The sequence below is a fragment of the Ictidomys tridecemlineatus genome, chromosome 10 (genome assembly GCF_052094955.1).
Source record: "Ictidomys tridecemlineatus isolate mIctTri1 chromosome 10, mIctTri1.hap1, whole genome shotgun sequence".
Classification (NCBI taxonomy): Eukaryota; Metazoa; Chordata; class Mammalia; order Rodentia; family Sciuridae; genus Ictidomys; species Ictidomys tridecemlineatus.
Genome location: NC_135486.1, coordinates 123,983,797 through 124,006,235, shown reverse-complemented (window position 1 = coordinate 124,006,235; position 22,439 = coordinate 123,983,797). Strand labels below are relative to the sequence as shown.

General features: G+C 48.4%; 1 protein-coding gene across 2 annotated transcripts; it reads right to left on the bottom strand.

Moving 5' to 3' along the window:
* Window positions 1-3,327: 3,327 nt before the first annotated feature.
* Znf629 (zinc finger protein 629) lies at window positions 3,328-12,042 on the bottom strand. 2 transcript variants are annotated; one of them, XM_005323865.5, is made up of 3 exons: window positions 11,837-12,042; window positions 9,254-9,360; window positions 3,328-9,101 (listed from the first exon to the last, which is right to left on the bottom strand). In XM_005323865.5, exons 2-3 carry the CDS (start codon window positions 9,324-9,326, stop codon window positions 6,559-6,561), a joined length of 2,616 nt encoding a protein of 871 aa, XP_005323922.1. In that variant the 5' UTR covers window positions 9,327-9,360; window positions 11,837-12,042; the 3' UTR covers window positions 3,328-6,558. The 2 variants fall into 2 exon arrangements, with proteins under 2 accessions (XP_005323922.1, XP_040133459.1); XM_040277525.2 differs by lacking the exon at window positions 11,837-12,042 and adding an exon at window positions 11,135-11,578.
* Between the last annotated feature and the right edge of the window lie 10,397 nt (window positions 12,043-22,439).

Sequence of the window (22,439 nt, the reverse complement as noted above, 5' to 3'; positions counted from 1 at the left end):
CCTCTTGCCCCAAACGTAGTCCATTTTTAGCTGCTACTTGTTGGGCATCTCCCTGACTTGCTTTGACCTGGGGAGGGAAGGGTAGCGCTTATAGGAGAGCCCATTTCTGCCCACCCCGAAGGCTGTTATGCATAACAGCAGCCAGGGATCCCAACTGTGCCTTGGCGGGGCACAGCTCTAGGTTACTCTAGTCAACTGATGATACTGCTCTCATTGGGAGGCTGCCGGCCCTTTGAGGTCCGTACTGGTCCCGCCTCCGACAGTCATTGGCCATTGGGATGCTGGGAGGTCTCGAGCTGCATCTTGGGAAATGAAGTCCCATGTTCTTACCTAACAAGAATATTCTAAACGCAAGGAGAGAACCGGGTTGTTCAGCCCAAAGGTTGAACGTGAACCCAAATCTGCTGGCTGTCCCTCCACGGCTTCACCCGTCCCTCCCCTATGGACGCACAGATCGGGACACATCAGCAGGGTGACTTCCTTCATTGCGACCTGCTTGGGCCGCTGACCGGGTCCTCTGGGTTACCCAGCATTGTTTCTGGGTTCAGCTCGCTGTCTGCCTCTCGGGCGGGGCCCTTACAGGTCTAGAGCCAAGGCCGGTGCTGAGTGGAGTTGGGGTTGGTTCCGGAGTAGCAGTCCCAGCCGTGGCTATGGTTGCAGTTGCGCCTTCTCGGGACCCCGCAGCCTTGCCAGCCAGCGCGCCTTCGCGGGGATTCGCGCCCTTGTCGGCTTTCGGAGTCCACCTGGGGCTTAGAGTTTCGGGGGGGCCACAGCGGCCGAACCAAATCGGACTGGAGACGGACATGCGGGCTACGAAGATTTCGGGTGTGGGGCTGGTAGCGATGGGCATACTCGCTGAGGCACGGGCCGCGGCTGGCGATGACATCGGGCCGCCGCCGAGGAAGTGTCCCAGGCCGGTGTGCAGTGGGGCGGGGCGGGGATGACGGGCTCAGGGTATTACATCATAGAGATGCGGGCATCTGCGCTGGATGAGAGGACCAGCATCGGAGAGGAGCCTGTTGCCTGGGCGCAGGTGGAGACCAGCCTGTCTTTTGCGAGCACGATCCTCTCAGGAGTCACCTCCGCATGGGTGCCTTAAGTAAAATCAAGTAACTAAATATTATCTCTAGATATTTTCCCTAAAAGCTAGTCTCCATATTGGAAGGAAGTGCTAAAAACTTTGAGACTCTTCATACCTAAATAGTAAAGTAGGACTCAAAACACTTTCTCAAGTTCAAACCAAAGGGAATGGATTAAAGGTCCTAGAATCTCACTGTGAGGAGAACGCATTGATGGCAGTGACAGAAACTCTCAATAAGCCATAATTTATCATGAGCGTGCCAGGTGCAGGCAGGGTCTATCTTAATGGCTAATCTTGACCAGCTTACTACCGGCAGTAGCTCCCCTAGTCTCAGTGACTGTGGTACCTAGGGATGGGAAGGCCAGAACTCTTCTTTGGCCAACCCTGACTTTGGCTGTTCTTTCCTGAATGAACAGATGGCATCAGTGATGGACTAGGGCTACTACCTGCAATTGGCCAGTAGAGCATTTAAAATGGACCACTCCCAGAGCTTCCCTTGGGGCTTGTGACACTGCACTTGCCTGGGTTTCCTCCTACTCATAGTCTTCTGTTGGTCCTCTTTCTCCACCCCTAACCTAGACTCTCATTTCTGCTTTGCTACTCTCCCTAAGTGTATTTATCCATGGCCATGACTACAGTAGAGCTATTAAGACCACCAAATTTTGTTCCTGAGCCTGAAAATAACCATTGTTCATTGGGTGGGAGGGATCATGTCATTCTCAATATCCCACTAGCACACCTTCCCTAGTCATCTCAAACAAGTACTCCACTGTGGCTTCTGCTAATTTTGTGTTCCTTAATTCTCACTCTGCTTTAAGTTCATACTCAACTGTGTGTGTCCTCTATTGCCCATTCCACTCCTGGCATCTATACATTTGATTTCCTGTTCCTGAGACTGTCATCTTTCAGGTCACTTCTTCTAGTATTATCTGTCCCTCTACTGTGGCAGGCACCATCTGTGGGTCCACAGTCACTTTTACCATCTCTGAACCAGAGTGTTTTAAGTCACTGTGCTCCAATTCCTGCTCTCTCCTTGGAGTTCCCTCACCTTACTGAGGACTCCAATGCTGAGACTTGTTCTGATACACCTCAGTGTCCCCAGTGCTGGGAACCAACAGAATATGGAGTCTTCATTAACCTCCCCTGTATGTAGGCAAGTCGTTCCACCTATCCCTTCCTACCCTGCCTACTTTCCAGGTGAGAGGAAGAGCCTGCCCTGGGGTCTGGGTCAGAGTGGCACCTGTAGGGAGACACTTCCCTGCCTAGGGCAAGAGTCCCCTGGTGGACAGAGGCAGATGACAGGCTAGCACCCGACTTCAGGCAGCCACTCAGTGGCCATAACCAGGCTCAGGAGATAACAGCACAGAAGTAAACCTGGCATTGAGAATTCCTTGGAGCAGCCCCAGCTGGCCCAGACAGTGTGGAGCCCAGGCCAGGCCCAGGCAGGCCCAGCCATAGGAGGAAAGGCTTGGCTGGGTGCAGAGCCACTCAAATTCCTGGCCATTCTGGTTTCACTTGCTGACTTTGCTGTGGATCTTGAGCAAGCAGCTGCCTTTCCTTGAGCCTCAGCTTTCCATATGGTGAGGACCTATGAACTGACATCGTGGTTGTGAGATGACAAACCAGAGCTCCACCCACCTCTCCTCAGGGTCTAGGAAGCCCCAGTCCAGAGGAGGGATTGAGCCAGGCCAGGACCCAAGGGAACCAGGAATAGTAGCTGGAACTAGATCCAGAGCAGCTTTTCCCAGTGGCACCCTGGGGAGAGTGAGAGTATTCCAGTTAGAGAGGCCTCCCTGGGCTGCACAGCTGGGCATGAGCTGGCCAGTGCCAGAGTCACCATGCAGCCATCTAGCAGTCAGCATGCCATCGTGCTATTTAAGCCAGGTGCTGAAAAAAGCTTTTTGGTTTTGCCACCAGTTGATCAGATTCCACCACCACCCCTGAGGTATCCCCTCCTCTCCTATTAAGGGTATGGATTTAATTTATTTTTTTCTTTCAGTGCTGGGGATGGAACCCAGGCCCTTGCACAGGATAGACAAGCACACTACTACTGAGCTCCACCCCAGCTCAGCAAGATTTTTACATTTTTTAAATCCCACTGGACAGGCATTTTAGACCTCCTAGGAAAAGGCTAGACCTGGGGCTAGACTGAGCTTTGTCACTTATGAGCCCTGGCTCAGGGAAAAGACAAGCTCTTTGAACTTGCTTTAGGCTGAATGAGAAGACAAAAAAAAAAAAAACACTGGGAAATCTTATTCCCTTTATTCTCTTCAACTAATCAACATGACCACCAGTGACACAACACTGTTATTGACACACAACACTCAAAAGTGGGGCCTCTCTTCACAGGGATAAGTCAGGTGAGTGGGGCTTCCCTCATGGGGGCAAATGAGTCTGGGAGCTGCTCACCTCAGGGTGGAGGTCATGGAGCCCCACCTCTTGGTTGTGATGGTTTCAAGTTCCCCCCACTTCAGGATTCATGCCTAGTTCTTTTGAGTTCCCATCTGACCTCCATAGCCACAGCAGTTTCAAGTTTCACCCTAAGCTCAGATCAGTTTCTAGACCCTCCCTTCTGCTTTCACCAATGACTCCTGGCCTCTGGCTGATGGAGTCCTCCACTAGGGCACTTCTGAGGGCTCTGGGGCTGGCATGGAGTTGGATAAGAGGGTTTGACTATATTATGCCTTCCAGACTGTTCTGGTGGGCAGGTGTCTGGATCCCTGGCCCTGTCTGAGCCAGTCAGGACTCTGACACTGTCACCTCCCTGCTTAGTTTCTCAGATGTAGCTGGCTCTAGGAGGGATGAACCTGGCTAAAGAAGTTTGGGAAGGTGGGCAAGAGAGAACAGGCCACACCCAGAGGTCTCTGACTCTGCCCCTTTCCTACTGGGAAGCCCTAGACTCCACCAGCAGTGTCCATATCATCCATTCAGTACCTGAGCCAAGACCCTTAGCCTTCACCTGTCCCCACAACATGCGAGCATCCTACTATGTACGCTACACCCTAGTCCTCAATAGGCTACAGCTGACCTTGACTAAGACCACCTCCCCCAAAAGCTGTTCCCCAGCACTCTTCTGAAGACAGATTCTCAGACCTGTGTCTGAGAGAATCTGCTCCTAGCTTTAAGGAGTTTGTCTCTACAACTGAAGTTTCTGCTACCATCTTAGAAGGGAACAAATCAGCTTAGACTTGGAGGACTAATCTCCTCTGAGTCTTATAGGGACACCCCTTCATGGACATTTCTGACAATAGAGATTTGCAGTCAGGCTCCTCAGAGGACCTCTCCTTCCTGGCACTTGGGTGGGGTGGGGCTTAATGCGGAGGTTAACAAGGCCCTTTCACAATTATATAAGACCTGCGTTTCCTTTCCCGCAGCAGGCCTGATCTTTTTCTCCCACAATGTTATAGATTTTGATCCTTTTAGAATTGAGGGTTATCCCTTTGTGGACAGGATAGATAAGGGTGAAGGGTTTTCACCTTTTGAACTTACAGATAATGAGATTAGAGGTCTCTTTCACAGCTTTGTAGGAATCCAGGTAGCGCCTCTCTGGGCATGTGACTCCTGAAGAGCCACCTCACCTCTCAGTCCTCCTACTCCAGGACAGTGCATTGCTGGTGCCAGTGTGGGGTCAGGGGGCACTTCCTTTCCAACTGAGCACTAAGCAGAGTCCTCCCCATCTTTAAAGGTTTCCAGGGTTATGGGGGGATCCTTGTTGCAGATGCTTCTTTTCAGAGTCTTCTCTCTTTAACCATTTTATAGGGCACCCATCTCTCCCCATCACACAGCCCCAGTCACATAAGCAGGTTTGGCTGGGTTTATGAAATATAGCTGTGCAGTGTGTGAGGAGAAGTGAGACTGGTAGAAGGTTCTCATCCTTCCATTTCCCTCCAGTGGTTTCCAGCTAAGGAGAGAGGAGCCGCGGGGGGTGGAATCTTCCCTTTCAAAGGCCAAGATCACATCAGAGGGCTCCAGGTACCAGGTGAGGAAGGTGGTCGGACTTCTGTAGACTTTTTCGGGACTTCTGGTCCAGTCTGTGGGGAATCTGGGCACCCACCACTGCACATGGGCTGGCTCATCCTGTGGACAGCCTTGCCACCGGCTCACATGAAAGGCTGAGGTTTAAAATCAGGTTGCTGGCTAATCAAAGCTTTCTATTCTGTTGTCTTGCCATCCCTTGTCACCACAGAGAACCCTCAAGTGGCTCTCGCTGACTCAGTCTAGGGAGGACAACCACATACAAGTCTTGAGTCTCTGAAGGGATTTATTCTTTGGAGGTCGACTAGCAGCGGTTCTCCCTCTCCACTGAGGACAGAATTTGAGGAAATGAGCTGCCACTGCAGCAAGACTGGGGGCAGTTAGATTTCAGGAAAAACCTCCTGACCGTGAGACCTGAGAATGTGGCAGAGGCCCCCACCAATCCTGGAGGCCTCTTGGAGTAGACTTCCCAGCTGGGCTGGGGAAAGTGGTCCTGCCTGGCTCAGGAAGAACCTTGGCTGGGATCTGCTTGAATTTACAGTTTAACAAGTTCTTGGAAAGGGGAGAATCTGGCCTGGAGTTTGCTGGGTTCTATTTGAACAGTTTCTCTACCTTGCCTTCCTCCAAGCAATCTAACAGAAATTCCCCCTAATTTTTGTGGTGGTTTCCCAGTATTCTTACACTCCAAGTATTTTATGTACCCCAAACTTCAGCTTTTAAAAAGGCTTGACATAATTTTTCTCCCTCATTTTTGGGTTCATGTTTACAGATTCCATGGGCCTCTTCCCCTAACCTACAATTCATCTAAGATTGGCCTTGTACCCCCAGTGAGACAAGCTACACCTTTCTCTCCCCGGCTTCTGTGTCTTATCTTCTCTGTGGGTTCAAAAGCTCCTCGTTAACTTATTTTCTCCTGTTTTTTTCTTCCTTTTTCAGTTCCAGAGCATTCTCCCACACTACTCCCTAGCTGAGAATTTTCTCAGTGTAACGGTCCAAGGCTGCTGGGAAAGGGGCTCCTCCCATTCGCCAGTGGGAGAGGACACTGCAGAATCAGCATTGTGGGAGGTGTTTCCTGTACCTTTTGAGGGTCACCATCCCAAGGCAATGCCATGCTGAGTTCCCTGTTCTTCCCTGACCCTATAGGATTTTGATACAGTTTTATGGGGTTGTCTAGAGACATATTGGGACCTCTTCCTACAATTAATAGGGCTTTTATCCACTAAGGTTTATAGGGTTTTTCTGCTACAGACTTAAAGGGCTTTTTTTTTCCTACATATTTATAGGGTTTCTAACCCAACAGTTTTTCTCTACTGCATTATAAGTGGCTCCCACCAACAATTTTATAGGGTTTCTTATCACTGATGTAAAAGCACTATTTTTCCCAGGGTTCTTTATCCTCCACTTCGCTACAATCTGATAGGGTTGTCCTCCTTTCCCCACATGATTTTTTTTGGGAGCCAGTTCCTCTCAGGAGAGAGAGGCCCCTGGTCTCCACACCTATTTCACAGGGAGACACCTGGATGGCAGCTTCTATGGAGAAGGAGGGCTGCAACTTCTGTGAAGCCATCTCCACACTCAGGGCACAAATAGGGCTTTTCTTCCAAGAGGGTTTTGGGGCTCTCTCTTTCCCTGTGGCTGCTGCTCCCTGTGGGGGTGGGAGCCTCTCCCTCACCACCTTGGCTCCCTTGGCTCGTGGACAGGGTGGCTGGTTCTGGCAGGGGGTCCTCAGGTCTGGGGGACTTTTCTTGGGTGTGGGTTTCCTGGTGTCGGATGAGGGCCAGGCGATCGAGGAAGGAGGCCCCACAATCAGAGCAGCTGTAGGGTCTGGCCCCCAGGGGGCTCCTGAGGTGCTCCAGGAGGACGGAAGAACTCTTCCCTGGCTCAGGACTCTTCTGGGATTTCCTGCCTGCGTGCACCTTCTGGTGTAGCAGCAACTCAGAGCTGAGGCCAAAACTTTTTTTGCATTCAGGGCATTTAAAGGGCTTGCCACTCAAGAAGGGACTGGGCCCTGCCCCTTCCCCTAAGCCAATCCTATAATCTGGAAAGAGAAAAGGCTTTTCATTGCCATGGGTGAGCTGATGTTGGAGGAGCACAGCGCGATCCAGGAAGCTTTCTCCACAGTGGGAACAAATGTAGGATTTAGAGGAGAGCAGCCCCAACCTTTGGCTTAAGCTCTCCTGACCTTCAGGCGTTTTAAGGGGCTGTCCTGGGGGGTCAGCTCTGCCCTCGGCAGCACCTGGGTAGGAATTCCCCCCAAAAGGGAGCCTCGGGGGACGGAATTGAGGTGTTTTGGGTGCTGGGTGTGCGATGAGACCGTCTGCATTTTTGTAGGGGTTTTCTCCAATATGGATCCTCTGATGCTGCATAAAGATGCCCTCATCGTTGAAGCCCTTTCCGCAGACCAAACACTTGTGGGGCTTGGCTCCAGGGGGCGGGGTCAGCAGGGCAGAATCCCCCAGCCCCAGCAGGGTGTCACCCTGAGCTCTTCTGGCAGGGGTCTTGCCCCTCTCATGGATCACCCGGTGCTGCTCCAGCTCATGAGCCTCCAGGAAGGCCTTCCCACAGTCGGAACACACGAAAAGGTTTTCATCCATGTGGGTGCGGACGTGCGTGATGAGGTTTGAGCTCTGGCTGAAGCTCTTGCCGCACTCGGGGCACTTATAAGGCTTCTCGCCCGTGTGGGTGCGTCGGTGCTGGATGAGGTGCGAGCTGCGGATGAAGCTCTTGCCGCAGTCGGAGCACTTGTAGGGCTTCTCACCGGTGTGGATGCGCTGGTGGCGGATGAGGGTGGAGCTCATGATGAAGCTCTTGCCACAGTCAGCGCAGATGTAGGGCCGCTCCCCGCGGTGAATGCGCTGGTGGTTGATGAGGTTGGAGCTGACGCTAAAGCTCTTGCCGCACTCGGGGCATTTGTAGGGCCGCTCGCCCGTGTGCGTGCGCTGGTGCCGCAGCAGCGTGGCACTCAGGGTGAAGGTCTTGCCGCACACCGGGCACTTGAAGGGGTCCTCGCGCAGGTGAGTCCGCTGGTGCTTGATGAGGGTGGAGCTGTGGCCGAAGCTCTTGCCGCACTCCAGGCACTCGTAGGGCTTCTCGCCGGTGTGCGTGCGCTGGTGCTGGGTCAGCTCCGAGCTCTGGATGAAGCTCTTGCCGCACTCGGTACAGCGGTAGGGCTTCTCCCCGGCGTGGATCTTCTGGTGCTTGAGGAGGTTGTGGTTCTGGCCGAAGCGCTTGCCGCACTCAGGGCACTTGTAGGGCTTCTCGCCGGTGTGGGTGGCCTGGTGCTGGATGAGGTCCGAGCTGCGGTAGAAAGCCCGCCGGCACTCGCCGCACTTGTAGGGCTTCTCACCAGTGTGGGATCGCTGGTGCTTGATGAGGTTGGTGCTCTGGGTGAAGGCCTTCTCGCACTCGGTGCACTTGTAGGGCTTCTCGCCCGTGTGGGTGCGCTGGTGCTGCACCAGATTGGAGCTCCAGCTGAAGCACTTGCCGCAGTCGGGGCACTTGTAGGGCTTCTCTCCTGTGTGCGTGCGCTGGTGCTGCACCAGGTGCGAGCTCTGCGTGAAGCTCTTGCCACACTCAGAGCAGGTGTTAGGCCGCTCGCCCGTGTGGATGCGCTGGTGCCGCAGCAGCTTGGACCACTGGCTAAAGCTTTTGCCACACTCGTTGCAAATGTAGGGCTTCTCGGCTCCAGAGGGACGACCCTGCACCAGCTCCCGCAGGCTAGGCTCGTTGGTGGGGACCACCTGGGGGCTGTTCCAGGTGGTGAGCGTCCCCCACTGCCAACTGGCCTCACAGGTCTTGGTCCAGTCAGACGGGGTAGGGACTACCTCCGGGGCTGGGGTGTCCAGGGAGGTCTGGTGGTCCAAAGGATTAGAGGGACCCAGTGAGGTGGGGGAGTCCTGGGGGTCTGAAGGATCCTGGGAAGGGCTCTCCAGGGGCATCTCTGGTGGGTCCTTGGATTCTGGACTCTGAGCTGGATCTCCCAAGATGACCTCCTCCCCAGAACTTTCCTGCTGAAGGTTCTCCTCTTCGTTCCCACTCTCCGCACCTACAGACAGAAAGGGAGTCTCCAGCCCCCATCTCCTTTCAGAACACAGGGACTGTTTTCTTTTCCCTCCCATTTCCCTCAGAGTCTGGGTCCCTCCCTTGAACTGTGGCTATTGTCTTGTCTGGACTACAGTCCCTTCTTGTGCCCCTCACCTCTGTGAGCATCATTCAGGCTCTCTTCAGGACCCTGCAGATCCGGGCCCCACAGCACTGTCTCAGGCTCCATCCCAGAGCTCAGGTCTTGGAGGGTTCCAGGGACCCTGGGGTGGGGGGAGGGAGAGATAGCACACATCGCAAGGTGATTTTGCTCTTTTCTTTACTCCCCCTTAGCCTCACTCCTCCTTATTCCTACTAATGTAAACTTCAGCGTCCTACCACCTAATTTGTCCAGGCACCAGTTCTGTGGTCCCCTTTCTGCCGCAGGCCTGATTCTTGCTCCAGATCTTAAGATCACAATTAAGCAAGTAGCTGAATGTAAGAGTGCAATTAAAAACTCATCAGCCATAACCCTTTGAACCCAGACTGGGGGCTGGAAAAGTACCTGACACCCACACCTCTGATGCCCAGAGGCTGGGGAACCTGTTATTTTGCAAATCAGAGGAAGCTCATTAAGACTTCAATTTTCCTCCCTAATGGGGCTGCTAATTGAGACCAATAAACTTTTCCCTTATGAGCCCCAGACTGTACTGAGGTTCACACTTAAAGGGTTAAAATGAGAAGCCACCCCAATTTCCCAGAAGGGACAGAAGCTCTCCAAAATGACTGAGACACTTTCCCTTTTTCTAAGCACAGAAAGATCAGGTCAGAGGTTGGGGGAGGGGCGGTTTAAAATCAGGGGCTTCTGCAGGAGCCTCAAGAGAGAGACACAAAGAGAGAATGAAGGAGTGTGTGGAGAACACCTGCAGAGGACTTGGTGCCTGCCAGAGTGTCCTCATTTCTTCCACCCAGTTCTCTCACAACCCCATGAGGGGTTGTCCATTTTACAGATTAGTAAAATCAACACAGGGGGAGACACTCCCAAGGTCCCAGGCTGGGAAGTGGCAGAGCTTAGATCATAAATACAAGGTTCTGTGTTTGCCCTGCCCCTGTCTCTGAGAGCATGAGGTGACCTTGGGAGTCATGTGAGAGTCATACTCGTGGGCTGCTGGCAGAAGACCAGTGACAAGGAAAGCTCAGACAGAGCCTGCTGGCTGCCCATGAGAATGGGTTGGAGAAATTTCTGGGACCACAGTTTCCTTGGCTATAAAAAGACGGGTTGAACCCAGTGACCAGGCCTTCCATCAATGAGCTGGAGACAATCCTGTTGGTCAAAGCATTCTATTACTAGTCCTATCTTGGGCCCCCTTTATTCCTTTTGTTCTATTCTGATGTGTTATCACATGCCCAGGACAGTGCCTAGCTCATAACAGATGCTCAATAAATGTTTTGTTGAATGAATGAAGATGAACGAATGAGCTAGATCTCCCTTGCTCCTGGAAAACCTGTTTGTTCCAATGCCTTTAAAGATCAGTTTGCAAGAGGATGGCAGTAAAGGAATTCAAATTCACAGTAATCCCCCCTCCCAGGTTTCCCTTGACAACACAGCAGTTGTCATTCCCCACAGAGATGATTCCAGGATAGGGAAACAGGACCACAGGAGCAAAGTGCTAGGAGGACTTCCTGTCACATCTACACCCTGATGGGAATCCCTGGGAAGGGCCTGGGCTTTGGTGGCTGTGTGGATGGGATTGTGTACACAGGGGCAATGGTGCAAAGCAGACATGGCAAGGACTCAAGAGGAGGGAGCCAAGAGGTGACTAAGGTGAAGCAAGAGTCTGCTGAACCCTGCCAAAGAGCAGTAAGAAGTTAGTTTTTAGGAAGTAAATTAATTTCTTCATCTCTGCATCCAATTAGGCTCTGAGAACCCCCCATCCCCCACCTGTAACTGTCTTAGGGAGGTGAAAGCAGAGATCTCTGCCTGGCTGTTCTGAGGAGGCCAGGGAGGGCTAAAGGCGACCTGCTGTGTTTGCTGAGGACAGGTAAGAGCTTTTGTACCTTGATGGCCTGAGAGAGGCAAACTCAGTGGTCCAGAGTATAGGGAAAGGGTTAATGAGCCGGCTGACATGGAATATGAAAGTGGGAAGATTGAGGGAGGCAAGAAGTGCTTGGAGCCAGCCCAGGCCCAAGAGCGCTAGCCTCGGACCTCGGACGGCCCCAGTGCGGAGGGCGCGGAGGAGGGGACCGCCTCCGGGAGAGGTGTGGGAGCGGCCCAGGGTGACCCTGACATGGAGGCAGCGGGAACGTGACCACCCCGGCCTCGAGCCCCGGCCTCCCCCACCCGGCCCGCGCTAGGCCAGACCCTGGACTCGTGCTCCCTGGCACAGTGACCCTCTTTCCGGCTTCCAATCCCGAGCCTGGGCATCCTCCCCCTCCCCCGCCGGCACCCAGGGTTCCTGGCTCTCCCGCCGGCGCCGGGTTCCTTCCAGAGCTGCGGCTCTCGGCCGGCCCCCATTCCCTCTTCCCAGAATGCTCACGCCCTCCCCCTCCCCCACCGCCAGACCCTCGCGCTCTTCCCAGAATCCTCCAGCCCTCCGCGGCCCCCTGCCCCGGCCCCCACCCCTGCCCCAGGCTGACGAGGGCCGGGCGGGGGGCTCGGGCCCAGTCGCGGGGCCCCCGCCTCCCGGGCCCCATTGTTCCCCGGTGGCCGTCCCGGGCCCTCCAGGCCACCCCCTAGGAACCCAGGCGTCCCCAACTCACGGCTCTGGGGTCTGGGAAAAGCCGGAAGGCAGAGTCCAGCCCCAGGGGACTTAACCCCTTCAATGCCCTGCCTCGGGGGTCGGGCTAGACGCCGAGGACTCTGGGGTCCTTCTCAAGGGGTGATTCCAGGCTGAGGACCCAGGGACCAGTTCAGGGTGACTGGGACGGAGCAGGAAGTGACCCCAGCTTCCCGGGCCCCTCTAGCCTGGAGTCAGAGCATCAGCTCTATGGGATTTAACCCTTTGCCTCCCACAGCCTGGGAAAAAGAAAAGGGGATGGCAGGAGCAGGGAGGTGGCTGAGAGGACACCCCTCTCCCTGTCTCAAATGGAAGCAGGCGAGTCGGGCGGCTGGGGGAAACCCAGGTGCCAGGGAGGGTCTCTGGATTTCTGGCCATTCTCCATCCTGCCGGAGCAGGGGTTTCGCCAGCCTTGCCAGTTATGATTTGGCGGCTGCTAGTCCCCTGGGGCCGGTCTTTGTTTGGACTCACCCTGGGATGGGGCTGGAATGCCTGGGTTCTGGGGTGGGAGCAGAGCCTGGCAGGGCAGAGCGGAGGGAGAACCCGCTACAAACCAAAAAGAGCTTAAATTAAATAAATCGTGGCTACAAGAATGGGGACAGCGAGCCTGTGCTGCTGCTTTCCTCTATCAGCTCTCCTTAGAAGAGGAAACTGAGGTCCACAGTGTCAGAATTTAGAAAGGGTTCCCCAGGAAAAGGAGAGCAAGAACCCTTCCCAGCAGCTTAAGGGGCACTCTGCTCCCAGCAGGAGAAAACTTCAAAACCTCAGGAACATTGGTGACCTTCTAAAGCAGAGGTTATCTGAGCTCCCAATTTTTACTATCTTTATCTCATTCCTTCTTCAGTACAGTGGGGCAGAACTGCATATTTCTGTTTCTCAAGTGAGGAAACCGAGGTGTGAAAAGTGAAGCAACATGCTTCAGGGCACATTCTTTGAACACAGGGGCAAGAGAATTTAGAGTGGAATGAGAACCTGGTTTTCTACCCTCAAGAAGTTTGATAATAGCCAGGCAAGGTCACACATGCCTGCAATTCCAGCTACTCTGCAGGCTGAGTCAGGAGGATGTCAAGTTCAAGACCAACTTAGTGAGACCCGATCTCAAAATAAAATTTAAAAAAAGGGCTAGGAATGTAGCTCAGTGGTAGAACACTTACCTAACATGTGGGAGGCCCTGGGTTCAATCCCTAGCACAACCAGGGGAAAAAAAAAAAGACTATTACAGACACAAAGGAATATCACAGAATGTGCAAAGGGTTATCTACCCAGGGATGTGTAGGAGCTAGGAATGGGACAAACTAAATGTCAGATATTGTTAAAGAATGAAGTTTCGGGGCTGGGGATGTGGCTCAAGTGGTAGTGCGTTCGCCTGGCATGCGGGTTCAATCCTCAGCACCACATACAAATAAAGATGTTGTGTCCACCGAAAACTAAAAACTAAAAAAAGAATGAAGTTTCATCTAGGATTCAGACTGTGTAGCCACCAGGAAAAGAGGTCCAGCCCAGTCCTACCTCTTCTTGCTTCTCAGGGCCATCTCCTTTTACTTTCGCCCTCCAGGCACATCTGCCCCTTGTCCCTGGCTGCTACCATCTTCAACTCCAGACTCTCACTTTAGGGCCTTTGCCCCTCCTTAGTCTGTTCTTTTTCTTTCAGCCCACAACAGAATATTTCTGTGTTCTCTGTCTACCTCTATTTGTCCCTCCATATACCTTCATCACCTGATGTCACTCCTCCTGGGAAGGGGCTTTATCTCTTGCATACACTATTGTGTCTCTAATACACAAACAGTGATTGGCAGGTAGCCCCTGGGGCAGTGATATTACAGGAAAGCTTTACCTTGGAGGCTCACCAAAGAGTTTAATTTGGCTTACAATTTTTTTTGTTTGATATTTTAACTGAATTTTATTGCCACACTTAAAAATCAGTACACAGAAGCCCAGCACAGTATCACACATCTGTAGTCCCAGATCCTGGGGAGGCTGAGTCAGGAAATTGCTTGAGCCCAGGAGTTTAAAGACCAGTCTAGGCAAGACTTCATCTCAAAAAAAAAAAAAAAAAACCAAACAAATGAACAGTGTATTTCACATTAATATCTTAATTTGGGGCTTCTTTGGAAAATCTAAAGATGTGGCATTATGACCCAAATATTCACATGTCAAAAACTGACCTTAGCTGTGCTTGGTGGCCCATGCCTATAATCCTAACAACCAGGAGGCTAGGCAGGAGGATTGCGAATTTAAGGCCAGTCTCAGCTATTTAGCAAGATCCGTCTCAAAAAAATAAAAAGGGCTGGGATATGTCTCAGTTGTTAAGAGTCCTGGGTTCAATCCATAAATAAATAAGTATATAAATAAGACAGACAGACAGACTGGGAATATAGCTCAGTAGTAGAATGTCTCTGGGTTTAATATCCAGTCCTGAGGGTGGGACGGTGGGGGGATCTGTTCTTAGTGGGACAGTATCTTCTTTCTGTATAGGGGCACTGACATCCCAAGGTTTTTTGCTCTTATTTTGTCCTCAATCCTGAGACTTAGAGGTGGTTTCATTACTGAATGGGCTTTGTTATTAATGTCCCAACAGCCATTTAACTGTGGGTATTGATAACCCTTAGTCTGCATCCTCCAAGTTCAGAGTAAACAACCTGAAAATGATGTCTTCTGAAGGGGTTGTCTTGATAAGCACTTACTATGTGCCAGGCACTGTTTCAAGTATGTGCAGGCTCAGGTTCCTTGAGCCTTCGTGACAACTCATGACACCAACATTACTACTATCCCAAAGATAAAGAAGGTAACTCACTTGCACACAGCTTGCTGGTGACAAAACCAGATTGAAACTCAGGAGTGGTGGTTCCAGAGCCACCATGACTCCTATCCATCATTGTGCTGCGTGGAGAAGTACAAGTGTATTTGGGATCAAAGGGTAAAATGCTCAGTCCCTCCATTCTCTCCCTCATCTTGTTCTGGGAGCTGGAGAGAGGAATTGAGAAAAGCAGGGCAGCCCCATTTGGATCAAATCCTTCTCTGGGAACAGCTTGGGGATCCTGCTTCTAGGAAGGTGAAGGGTTCTCTGATTGTACACAACAGTCTGATATCCTCTTGCTTACAGTCAGCTGGTACTGGAAGCCATGAAGGTAAAGGTGACACTCCTGGTAGGGGAACTCTCAGAAGGATGAGGGTGACACTCTCCCATGCCTTTCACGAACAACCCACCACCATGTTCTTGGTCATGGCTCACTATCCTCCTACTGAGCCCCTCAATTTAAGTCCTTATGCTCCAAGGCCCAAGTTGCTGTGAGTTACTTGAGTAGACCCTGATCCACCCCCTATGCCATCCTCACTAGGTGGTGTGTTCTTGGGCAACTGACTTTGCCTCTTGGAAATTGAGCTTCTTCTACTTTGGTTTCTACTATTTTTCCCTCCAGTGCTAGGGATTGAACTCAGAACCTTGTACATGCTAAGCAAGCACTCTACCACTGAGCTACCTCCTCAGCCTCAGCTTCCACCTCTTCGGAAAAAGAATAAGTCTTGGTACCCAAGGGATGAGAGGGTTAAGTGAGATAATATTTTACTGAGCACTTGGCAAGAATGTGTTTCCTTTCCCAAAAAGAAGTGACCATCTCTAGCCAAGTCTGCCTCACTCTTCCACATCAGGCAGGAGAGCCAGGGGTCTCAAAACCATGTCCTGAGGCAACTCAGGAGATGTTTAACTGGGAGGACTTAGGGACCCACAATCATATGCATAGTCCAATGCTTTGCTCCATGGAAGAGATGCAAAGGTCAAATATGAAACTGGCTAGGGATATAGCTCAATGGTAGAACACTTGCCTAGCATGTGGAGATCTGGGGTTTGATCCCTTTCACCTCCAAAACAATCAAATGTGAAGCTGAAGAGGCTGATGCTGTCCACCACTCGAGCTGCTTTCTCACCAGGACAGCTGCCTAAATGCAGGTAGGGAAGGCTGTCAATGGGAAAGGATGGGATTTGGAGATATGCATGCCCCTCCAGGGTGTGTTGAAGACTGCTTTTCAGGCTATGGTCCTCAAATATGGGACAAGAGCTGGTCCAAAGAACCTGGAAGGACCCTTCCACCTCTGAGAGTTTGAGATTCCAGGACCAGTCACTCCTCTGCTCAAGAACCTGCTATGGCTCCCTAAAGCTTCTCACATCAAGTCCTACCCTCAGGCTGCCTCATCACTGCTACTTTCCTATGGCTTAGACCTCAGTCCTTCCTCTGTGCAGTCTTCCTCAAAATTCTCAGTATACTCAATTCCAAAATCCTTAGATGCCAGCTGCACAGTCCTTGCTTGGTCTTTCTTTCCGTTTGCTTAAATCTTACCCAGATTCACCAGCTCCATTTCACTACACCAAACTTAATCATCCTGTTCCCCAAGATCCTCATCTATATATGCCCCCTTAGCCAGAATTTCCTCAGGCGATGGCACCCCTGCTATCTGCCCACCTCCTCTGTTCAAGGTGCCCATCTCTTCTGCTTAAGCAACCCTTGAGTCTCATTCTCTGTATGTTTGTGGTAGTGGGGATTGAACCCAGGGGTGCTTTACCACTGAGCTATATCTCCAGTCCGTTTTTTTGTTTTGTTTTGAGACGTGTGTTGCTAAGTTGCTTAGGGCCTCACCAAGTTGCTGAGGCTAACCTTGAACTTGCTATCCTCCTGCCTGAGCCTGCCAAATCCCTGGTATTGCAGGTATGCCTCACAGCAGCCACCCAGCCCTTGGGTTCTCATTCTTGAATCACCACAGTTACTTTCTTTTTGGTTGCCTGCTTCCAGCCCCCATGACTCTTTCCTGTCCATCTGGGGCCCCATGGATCTTCCTAAAAGCATTGCTGTATTCTCCTGCAGAATATCTCCATGGTCTTCATTATCAACAAAGGATTTTAAAACATTTTTTTAGATATATGGACCTTTATTTTATTCATTTATTTATATGTGGTGCTGGGAATTGAACCTAGTACCTCACAGATGCTAGGCAAACACTCTGCCACTGAGCCACATCCTCAGCCCCAAAACATTTTTTGAAATTATGAAATTTTTATATTTTTAAAAAGTCAAAATAAGCTGAGTGTGGTGGCATACACCTGTAATCCCCGAGGCTTGGGAGGCTGAGAAGGAGAATCTCAAGTTCAAAGACAGCCTCAGCAACTACAAGTAGCTAAGCAACTAACTGAGACACTATCTCTAAAAAGAAAATTCAAAATGGGGCTGGAGATGTGACTCAGTAGTCAAGTCCCCTGAGTTCAATCCCTAGTACCAAAAAAAAAAAAAGGTCAAAATAAGTTGGACACAGTGATGCATCCTATAATCCCAGCAATTTGAGAGGCTGATGCAGGATGATCACAAGTTCAAGGCCAGCCTGGGCAACTTAGCAAGACCCTGCCTCAAAAAGAAAAATAAATAAATAAAATAAAATAAAAAGGCTAAGGACACAGCTCAGTGGTAGAGTACCCTGGGTTCATTCCCTAGTACCACAAAGAAAAAAAAAAGTAAAAATAATCTTACACTATAAAAAACATGTATAATTGGGCAAATAAAATGTGTATTATACTAACTAAAATAAATATAAATACAATTAAAGAATGTATGCAATTTTATAACCAAACATTTGCAGTATGTGATCTGAAGGTGTGATGAAGGTGTGATCTGAAATAACCCTGTCACATTTCTGGGCCTCACTTTCCTCATTGGCAGAAAGACAGGATGGGATGAGATGTTCTCCAACTCTTAAGAACTGTTACTCTATCAATTTTTATGTCTATCTTGACTATCTGGGGTGGGTATTAAGTGTCTGAAAATAATAGTTGTTTCTGGGAGGAAGGATTGACTATCTGGAATAAGAAGGAAATTTCATTTGCAAACTTGTGTTCTATTTGATAATTTTAATTTAAAACACTTTTTAAAAATATTTATTTTTTAGTTGTAGTTGGACACAATACCTTTATTTTATTTATTTTTATGTGGTGCTGAGAATCAAACCCAGGGCCTCACATGTGCTAGGTGAGCGCTCTACCGCTGAGCCACAACCCAAGCCCCCCAGAATACTTTTTAAATGTTATTTGGAGTATAATGTTGGGAATGGAGATTGTGGGATTAAAACTACATGTTCATTTCCTTTTCAGATTTGAACTGATCCAAGTTAGACTGAGACAAATGTGACTGATTTCCTACCCACAATTGACATATGACCTAATCTTCCAGAGAGGTCCCTAAATCACTTCCAGGAACAAATGCCCTAGCGTAGCCTCAGGGTTGGAAAGAGGATTGAAGGTAATTGGAGGAGAGTATTGTATTGTTGCACACAGTTAAGAATACTTGAAAAACCAGCAAATCTGTCAAAACACTTTCTAATTCCACCATAAGCATACCCCTAGGAACTTTAAATGGGGCCTATGAAACAGTGAAGGCCACACTCCCTGGGGGCCTATCAAAAAACTCCTTATCAGAAATTGACCTTTCCGGCTGGTGAGGTGACACATGCCTGTAATCCCAGCAGTTTGGGAGGCTGAGACAGGAGGAAGTTCAAAGCCAGCCTCAGCAAAAGTGAGGTGCCAAGCAATTCAGTGAGACCCTGTACCTAAATAAAATACAAAATAAATCTGGAGATGTGGCTCAGTGGTTGAGTGCCCCTGAGTTCAATACCCGGTACCCTCCCACCCCGCCCCAAATTGACCTTTCTGCCTGTCTGAACAATGCTCTCCTGGTAATTTCCATTCTCATGTGGCACCAAATATCCCTCCCCTGGCACATTCAAGACCATCCTGCTCCTGGGCCATTAGCTGAGCCAGGTCTCCCTTCACTTTCTGAAGAATTTCTTTGTACTTTGGCAAATTTTGTCCATTTTTTAGGGTCCTACTCAAATGCTAGCCAACTTAAAGTCTAGGCCCTGGTATTAACTCACATTTAATTCACATTCATTAAACATTCTACAGTGTGAACTTCCATACACATTAAATCATTTGTCTCTTTTTGCTTTTTGTTTTGTTCATTTGCGGTGGTGCTGGAAAGCATCATGCATGATAGGTAAGTGTTCTGCCACTAAGCCACAACCCCAATTCCATTTGTTTCTTTTATCTCTGAGAGGCCTTTATGACCCTCAAGAAGTAGGACTTTAGACTGATGAGATAACAGGTCCTCCAGATCTTGGGATCTGGGGTCTTGGACTTTCTAATTCAGGCTGGAACTTCCCACTTTCGGAATCCAGCTGAATCCTACCCCTTCCACCCAGCCTTCCCTGACTACCATGTCTCCTAAATAATCACTCTGGTTGTTCCCTTGGTCTGACTGCAGGAATGCCCAAGTTTTATTTATAATCATTGCCATCCCCAGGTACCCTTTTGTATTGTTATTTACTTTTATTTTTCTTCAATTTGACTCATTTTCTTTACTGAAAGAAACATATCTGAGAAGGAAACTCAACATTAGGATGATAAATAGTAAACTGTTTGCTATAAGTCATAATTATAAAAATAAAATGAAATTCAAAATCAACTCCAAATAGATCAAAGACCTAAAATTAAGGCCTAAAGTTATAAAACCTTAAGAAAAAAAATGGAGCTAAATCATCATGACCTTGGATTTAGCAAGCACAACCAACCAAAGAAAAAAATGTATTTACTGGACTTCATCAAAATTTAAAATCTGTATATCAAAGGAAATTATCAAGACAACTCACATTCATGAAAAACAACAACTCACAGAATGGTAGGAAATATTAGCAAACCAAATATCTGACAATGTTCTAGTACCCAAAGTACAAAAAAACATATCACTGAATAGTGAAAAGACAGACAACCTTATAAAATGAGCAAAGAACTTGAGCAGACATTTCTCAAGAGAAGATGTGCAATACCAACAAGTGCAGAAAAAGATGCTTAGTATTGCTAATCATTGGGAAAATGCAAATCTAACCCACAGTGAGGGGCTGTGGTTGTGGCTCATTGGGGAGGGCTTGACTAGCATGCGCAAGACCTTTGGGTTGGATCCACAGTACTACAAAAACAAAGAACAATAACAACCACAACAATAATAAAAAAAAAACAAACCCAAACCACAATGAGATACCACCTGACACCCACAGGGATCATTATAATAAAATTAATAATTAGGACTGGTGATGTGGCTCAGTGGTAGACTGCTTGCTTGGCATGTGTGAGATCTTGGGTTCAATCCCCAGTACTGCAAAAGATTAAATAATTAAAAAATGGAAAATAACCAGTTGTGTTGAGGATGTGAAGAAATTAGAACCCTCACACATTAATAGTAGAAATGTAAAATGGTATAGAAGCTATGGAAAAGACTTTCATAATTCCTGAAAAAGTTCAACAGAGAATTTTCATGTGACCTAGCAATTCCATTCCTAGTATACACTCAAGACAAATGAAAACATATTTCCACACAAAAACTTGTTTATGAAGGTTCACAGTAGCTAAAATGTGGAAATAACACAAATGTCCATCAAGAGACAAACAGATAGACAAATTGTGGTATGTCTGGTATTTTTTTTTTCCCTAAGCATCTTTTAAACACCTAGTTGTTATTTCTTGTTGCTTCATTGTCTTTGCAGCCATGATTTTTTAAAAAAATATTTATTTATTTATTTATTAGTTATTGGCGGACACAACATCTTTGTTTGTATGTGGTGCCGGAGGATCAAACCCAGGCCGCACGCATGCCAGGCGAGCACCCTACCGCTTGAGCCACATCCCCAGCCCCTGCAGCCATGATTTTAATGGCTGTACATAATTGCTTCCACATAGCCAATACTTAATCGAGCAATTGCTAGGCAAGTGCTCTACCACTGTGCTATATACCCATATATACCCAGACTATGCTCCTATTTTTTCCTTTTGTAAATAAAACTTTGACCAAATTTTTTTTTTTTTTTTTTTTTTGTGTGTGTGGGGGGGGGGGGGGTGGGGAATACTGGGGATTGAACTCAGGTTACTTTACCACTGAGTCACATCCCCAGCTCTTTTTTTTTTTTTTTTTTTTTTTTTTTTTAGTTGCAGATGAACAATATCTTTCTTTATTTTTAGGTGGTGCTGAGGATTGAACCCATTGCCTCACACATGCAAGGCTAGCACTGTACCACTGAGCCACAACCCGAGTACCCCCCAGCTCTTTTTTAAATTTTTAAGTTTTGAGACAAGTTTCTTAGGGCCTTGCTAAATTGCTGTTGAACTTGTGATCCTCATGTCTCAGCTTCACAAATCACTGAGATTACAGGTGTGCACCACTGCACCCAGCTGATGAAGTCTTTGAGAATATACATCTCACAAATATTGAAGTTTTCTTAAAATACATCCCTAGGAATAGAAGTAGTGGGTTAAATCTGTGAATATTTCTCTAGCTTTGGTGGTGCCTAATTTTTATGAGTAGTTGTGATTCTTTTTTTTAATTTTATTTTTTTTAGTTTTCGGTGGACACAACATCTTTATTTTATTTTTATGTGGTGCTGAGGATCGAACCCAATGCCCCGCGCATGCCAGGCAAGAGTGTTACCACTTGAGCCACACCCCAGCCCCTGTGATTCTTTTTTTTTTTTTTTTTAAAGAGAGAGTGAGAGAAGAGAGAGAGAGAGAAAGAATTTTTAATATTTATTTTTTAGTTTTTTAGTTCTCGGCAGACACAACATCTTTGTTGGTATGTGGTGCTGGGGATTGAACCTGGGCCCCACGCATGCCAGGCGAGCGCGCTACCGCTTGAGCCACATCCCCAGCCCCCCCTGTGATTCTTAATGACAGTCAGCCTGTGTCTTTCTATCTTGTCCAAAGGATGTGAGGAAAGATTTTATTATATGTCTTAATGTATTTATACTAGATGTATAAAATTTCTCTAGCCTTATAACCACAGAAAATAGTTCCTGTTTCATAGAGTGCTCATGTGGGTTAAATGTGTAGGTGCATGAGAGCTCTTAGAATGGTGCCTGGCTTGGAGTGAATATTCAGTTGTCATCAGTGATGATTCTGATCACCCTTATAAAGGACATGAGATTAGTTTTCTACTCTGATTCTCTATAATTCATCATTGAAGTATTAGAGGTTGAGTTTTGGCAAGTTATCATCACTAGACAGCTGGCTTCTGACCATGAAGGGATTTTATTTTGCTTTGGAAGTTTTTTGTTTTTTGTTTTTCAAATACAGATTCATAAAGAGAGCTACAAGGTCAAAGTTGTGCAGCTCATCTCTAGTGTATATGGCCTCAGATATGAAAAACACACCTTTGAGTGGGTCCAATCAAGATGATGAAGGAATTTTTGGTTGTGCTTGTTTATTTAACCTTGCTTGATTTTAAAAAGTACATGAAGCATTTATAGAGCCACATATTATACAACACGTGCTCGGCATCTAATAAGACTCACAGCTGCTCCATGTTGGCCATTGTTGCTGATAGTAGCAGCAGTAGTCAAGTAGTATCATTAAAAAGATAAAAAAATAAATAGCAATTGCTGGAGTTGAGGCTCAATGGTAGAGCGCTCATCTAGCATGTGCAAGGCGCTGAGTTAGATCCTCAGCACCACATATAAATAAATAAATAAATAAAATCAAGGTATTATGTCCAACTACAACTAAAAAA

Coding starts and splice junctions, on each gene's coding strand:
- Znf629 (XM_005323865.5), bottom strand. CDS start 9,326: ATGGAGCCTGAGACAGTGCTGTGGGGCCCGGATCTGCAGGGTCCTGAA. Junction 9,102..9,253: donor CCTGAATGATGCTCACAGAG/GTGAGGGGCACA, acceptor TTCTGTCTGTAG/GTGCGGAGAGTGGGAACGAA.